Raw genomic sequence first — 6000 nt, forward strand, 5'->3', positions numbered from 1 at the left:
GAAGAGGGGGTGAGTTCTCTACTGCTTACATAAATGGAAACCTTTGCCGATGAGTCATTCACTCGCAAAGTTTTCTTGTGGGTGGGTGGCTCTGTTTTTATGGATTCTGTAATGAATGGGATTTTGAAATCTATGACTGACTGAAACATTGATCAGCTTAAGAAATACCCCAAGTCTGGAACTGGCTTCAACTGCAACTTTGGGTGACATCAAGGCTGGGAAAGAGAAAATAAAAGTGGAAGAGAGGGCTACAAAGAGTAAAAATAAAAATATTAAACAGGATTTCCCCCACCAATATTCTTGGGCCTGTCACTTCACCTCTCAAGACCTCTATTTCCTCCCAGAGATTAATAAAATGGGAAAAGGCAGTCTCTTAAATTCCTTCCAGGGATAGGAAGCATGTACCAATCTTTGTATCACTAGAGATTAAAAGTGCCTCAAATAAGCTTCAGTTTGAACCTAAAAGCTTTTGGAAACTTTATTTTTCAAAGTAGGCTAAAAAATAGCTCAAGGGGATTTGCTGGTTGACTTTCTGGAAAACATAACAGTTTAAGGAGTTCTTTAAAAAAATGGAAAGCTGATGGAATATTAAAATATTGTATCTATGTCAAAGGTTAAATTTACTGAATTTATAACAGCACTATGATTACAGTCAGGAAAGAAGCCTGGTCTTCGAAAATGTCAGGGAGTTGCAAGTTTTCAAGAGAGATATCTTAGCAACTAAGCAGGTCAGCTGGTTATGACTCTATGGCTGCATCTATCTGTGTGTGTTTGTACATGTACAAGATTATCACATTTAAGAGCTGCCTTTAATAACATTAGGCATCATAAAGTAACTCAAGACCAGCCAAACCCACACGAGTTCCTCTGATCTCACAGCACATAGACTGGGGTGATAAACCCTGCAGGAGGTCAATTTAGCTATCAGAGCTGCTCCCTGTCCAGCGGACCATGTGATTACTTTGCCAGGCTGCAGGCTGGAATTTAGAGACAAAGAGAGAGAATTAATCATTTTCCCCTCCCAGTAGCTCCAAAGCCTGAGCTATTCCTTCCCCAGCTGAAGTGGATAATGATGGTCCCAGGAAGGTTCCAAGGGACCGTCCTCACGGAGGCTGCCTCGTCTTACAGAAATCTGTTCAGAAAAGCCCCAGAGTGTCACCTGCTGCTTAGGTCTTCTGCCAGATTTGACAGGTTATCTGATTAACTTGCAGACAACAAAATGCTTGCATGGATAAGGCACATATCATCTCCAATAGCTGGGCAGTGCAATTAAGTGCTGGGCTACATTTATGATAATAGAGAGTCATAGTGCAAGGAATATTTTCTTTACTGCCTCCAGAATCTACTTTTGAGTCATAGTCCATTCAAGATTTTGACAGCCTAGGTGCTTCAGTCACTGTCTAAGAGCATGACTTTCCTCACTCCTTTGTCATCCACGGGTCTACAAGTTGCTCTGTCTGTTGATCAAAATGCTCCTGGTCTTGCTTCCTTTCCCTCTCATTAAGGGTCTATAGGTTGATGCTCAATATAGGGACTTACTGTCCTCTAGATGTTTCTACTTGTGACTTAAGCCTGCATGTAGCTGTACTTTCCTCCCTAGAGGGGCTCAGAGTGCTCTCCTAGTCCCCTAGTCTGCAGGAGGCCAAACGGCAGCCATGGCACCACCTGGGCATCTGGTTAGAGTTCACCCCTCACCGCTCAGCCTCCATCCATCCACTCAACTCCTGTTTATGAACAGACGGGGCAGGGTGGCTCTGGTGCTTCAGTGGTACAGAACCCTCCTGCCCATACAGGACACTCAAGTTCAATTCCTGCATCAGGAAACCCCTCTGGAGAAAGGAATAGCAACCCACTCCAGTATTCTTGCCTGGGAAATCCCATGGACAGAAGAGCCTGGGGGCTACAGTCCGCGGGGTCACAAAAGAGTCAGACATGACGCAGTGACTAAACAGGAACAATAACAGAGGACGGGGTGGAGCGTTGACACCCTCTCTCTGCACCACGTGGGCCAGAACATTTGTCACCAGCTCCCGAGGAGTTTCTTCACATCCTCAGATCTCTTCCATGAGCCCTTGTCTTTTCTCCTTCAAAAACTCATCATCCATCTTGACAAACTGCTTGTTGTACCAGTTGGGGAAGAACCTCAGCCTCTTAGAAGAGGACAAGAAGTAACAAGACCCCAAAGGAGAAGATGACAGAGCAAGTAAGCAGCTTGTCTCGCCACAGGTCCATAGGTGCCAAAAGTAGATAAAAATACTTGGGTGGTCACAGCACAATGAACAGTAGAAACTTTAGCTGTTGCGAAGGGTGACGTGATGGGGCCAGATGGTGGCTGCACACACAGTGGACTGGGTCACAGTTGGGGAACCAGATCTAACATCTCAGTCCCTTTGGTAACAAGCAACAAAGCAGCCTCTTAGGAGCAAGCAGTCACACAGTGATCAACGCTGTGGTCACCTCGACCTACTTAATCACCTATGCTACCACTGCAGAAATGGTTCCAGGTCAGAGATCAGTTAGTCCTACCATCAGCAAGCATGAACAGGAGCATCCAGGGGTCATGCAGACTCTGCCTCTCCCACAGCGATCCCAGGGTGAGCTCTCTTTTCCTTACTCCTAGGAGATGCATCATGAAATATTTAGGGATCAAATTATAGCATCAAATGGTTCAATGAGACAAAGTGTGTCCATCTGTGTATGTGTGTGTCTGTATGTCTGTGTGTCTGTTGAAGGAGCAAAAAAAAAGAAGAGGAAGCAAGTGGTAAAGCAAATGGGGTACAATGGTAACAGTAGGTGAATCTGGGTAAAAGGCGCACAAGTGTTCTTTGTATTAATACCAGTCTAATTCTTGTACTTTTCCTGAAGTGTGGAAGTTACCAAAATAAAGTTAAAGGAAAAAAAAAAATCTCATCTCTTTCCACTTACTATACAAACAACTCCTTTTTTTCTCGATGAAAGTAACCAGTATGACAGCAACACTTATTTGTTCATCGTAAAACTCGCTTCATGTCTGTGATCCTCCTCCCTTACTAGAAAATATCAAGCCACATTTTTGTGTGTGAACAAATGTCTGGTTTAGCGTTCAGTGGATATGCTAGGTTTATGGTGGGGGTAGTAGGGGGAAGAATATCTCTGAACTGCAAATCAGTGGCTTCAGGGGGAAAAAAATCCACTGATTTAGTGAGTTCGGTGAAAAATAAAAGTTCTTCATCTAGAAAGAAAGAACATAAAAGGTACTAGAAAGAGAGGTGTGGCTTTTCTTTTGAAATTTTGATCAAATCATGAATAATTTGAAGATAAGGAGGGAAGAGGCTCAAGGACAGAGGGAAACAGAATTTGGGTTAAACTATTTTTTTTCATGAAGCCATCATATCATATCTCCTTTATGACTAGTGTATAATTCTTATTCATCAGTGTATTAAAGACCCAAGAGATTAAATAATGCCCTGATATTTAGGAAAAACTCTGAGAGTTGCAGATGGAAGTATACATGAAGATTCTCAATGTATTTTCTGACACAGAAGATGTCCAATAACTGTATACTGCAACTCAACCTGAAATATTCACTGTCTTTGCACTTTCTCTTCTTTCAGCTAGAAAATCTGGAAGCAGAAACCGCTCCGTTACCCTAACTGGGTCTCATACCATTCAGACCCTCACTTGAGCTTAGACGCCACCATCTATGTGGAAGCAGGTCACTGCGAGAACACGTGGAAAGCTCTGGTTTCCTGGGAAAGTGCCTGTTCCTGCCCTAAGTCATCAAAACTCTTTCCTCCCTGGCCCCTCCACTCTGCCCATGAGAGGGACATCCAAGCTAAATCAGGCATTAGGGAGGAAAGAACTGAACCACCCTGAGTTTCTGTGTACATAATCGCGAGGAAGATGCCCCACAGGACCGAACCCTGCTGTGGTATGTGCATTAACGTCATCATGGAAGACGTTCTTTTCAATATTTTCAAGCAAATATTTACAGCCTCATCAAAGGAAAACCATCACTTGTTAAATTCATCATAGTAATGTAATTTAAATGCTACCTCTGATCAAAGCACCTTATGTGAACATCCAAGACTTTCCATGTCTGTAAGAAAATTAATTGTCCCATTTTTATCCTCTGGTGTTAACCTCAAAATTATCTTCAGAGTTAAAATATAGTTTCCACCTTCATTTCATCACTTTATCCCCACAGGAAGTCAAGCCCTAAAATGGACTCTTTATTTCTCATAATTTCTTCTTACTAAATGCTCTCTTTACATCATACTTCCTCTCTCTTTTTTTTTAACTCTTCTCAGAATACTTACACCTTTTGAATCAACACGATAAAATGACAGCAGTTTTTTGTTGGTTTTCAGAACAGTTTAAACTCTTTAAGAAAATACGGATCCAGTAAGCTTAATCTCAAACTTGAAAGACTCAAAGGACCGTGGAGAAAAATGGGTGATCTACTTTTCACTTCCGTGTAGTTCCTTGGACATGATATATTAACGATGACCCAGGAATATTTTCCTGAAGATTATGTTTCTATAATGTCATCACCAATATGCTGGTCTTTTTGATCTTTGCTAAATGTCAAGATTTCCTTTGTAAAATGTCAGTCTTCTAAGTAGTTTCTCTAAGACAATTCTTCTCTTTGACAGGTTTTCTTTGGCATGAAATACAGTTAGAGGTTTGGCAGCCCACCCATTTTATTTGATCTATACAGACAATCGAGTTAGATGGTCTATGCCAAAAAGCTCTCCACTTTGAACTGTTGTCTGCATTGATTAAATGAATCAAATACATCATAATTCTCTGTGAAGACACAGCAGAAAACGGGGTGCCAGCTTCCCTTGTAAGAATATTCCTGAATCCATGGTCTGCCAATAGTCTCAACCTTACAATTTGTCTTCATTCTTCACTCTAACAAGGCACAAATACACACCAGCTATCCAAGGGCAATGTTTAAGAAAGACAGCTGTCACAGATCGGACTAAATGAATTTACTGTTTCAGATCCTATTGGCTCTAGTTATGTGGCCATATGTGGATATGGCCCATGAATCTGTTGGATGAGAAAAAAAAAAAGATACAAGATGAGTGTTTTAGTGTTTCCTTCTATGAAGTCTTCTATTTGCCTCTAATCATCTCCATTTCTCAAATATAATGTCCCAGTATGGATATGCATTATTTTTTTTATTTTTTAGATTTTCAGATCAAAATAACTAAAATTGGGGCCTTAAAAATTTTAGAGTGGTGAATAAATGCATTTGTTGTATGTACATTATACACATATACACACTACTAGAGCTTCCACAAGTAAAAGTGATAATTCAAATGAAACACCCCCAATAAGGGAGAATGAAATGTTGGTGTATTGGGGTGGAAAGTTCTTGTTGTTAATGGGCCATAATAACAGGGGTTTTCTCAAGGGATGTCATAGCACTACTTTCTGCTCATGACTGTTTCTCAGTATTCATTGTTTCTGTCTAATGACCAGCTCTTAGTTAAGACATTCTAAAGTAAACAGTACATTAGTGGCTTTTTATATGTTTTATTTGAAACCATTTTTTTATTTTAAAGGAAACATTTCTTCTGTTCCTTTTAAAAAACATTTTTATTGGCGTTACAGTTGGTTTACAATGTTAGTTTCAGGTGTACGGCAAAGTGAATCAGTTGCACACGTGCATGTATCTGCTCTTTTTTATCATAAATTCGCTAGAACTACCTTTGCAAAGAGAGAAATAACAGCCCAGACCCAGCTGGATGAGCTAAAGCTTCTTATAAAATTTGAAGATAGAGAAAATGTAATGTTCTGCTTTGTTCCTTCATATTTCACTCTGTCCTTATGGACGAAATGTCTTCCTAGGTTGGCATTCCAGTAATGCAGACTCTAAATGTGAAGCAGAAGTTTGGCTTCTTTGTCTGACTTCTTGCTGTGGAATTTCTCACCAATAGTTAGCGGTCTTTCCTCTTTGGTCTCTGCCTTCACTGTTATGTTGCTCCGGCCTTCTCTCCCTGTCTGTCA

The 6000-nt window shown here is 40.8% G+C and overlaps 1 protein-coding gene across 1 annotated transcript in view; it reads left to right on the top strand.

Moving 5' to 3' along the window:
- Positions 1 to 4472, top strand: part of OPRM1 (opioid receptor mu 1) — a 51187-nt gene extending 46715 nt beyond the window's left edge. The window contains exon 4 of the mRNA XM_043456877.1: positions 3594 to 4472. Within this exon, the coding sequence (XP_043312812.1) occupies positions 3594 to 3632 (39 nt within the window). The 3' untranslated portion in view covers positions 3633 to 4472. The remainder of the gene's footprint in view (positions 1 to 3593) is intronic.
- Positions 4473 to 6000: the final 1528 nt, after the last annotated feature.

Source organism: Cervus canadensis, chromosome 33, assembly GCF_019320065.1.
Source record: "Cervus canadensis isolate Bull #8, Minnesota chromosome 33, ASM1932006v1, whole genome shotgun sequence".
Lineage (NCBI taxonomy): Eukaryota > Metazoa > Chordata > Mammalia > Artiodactyla > Cervidae > Cervus > Cervus canadensis.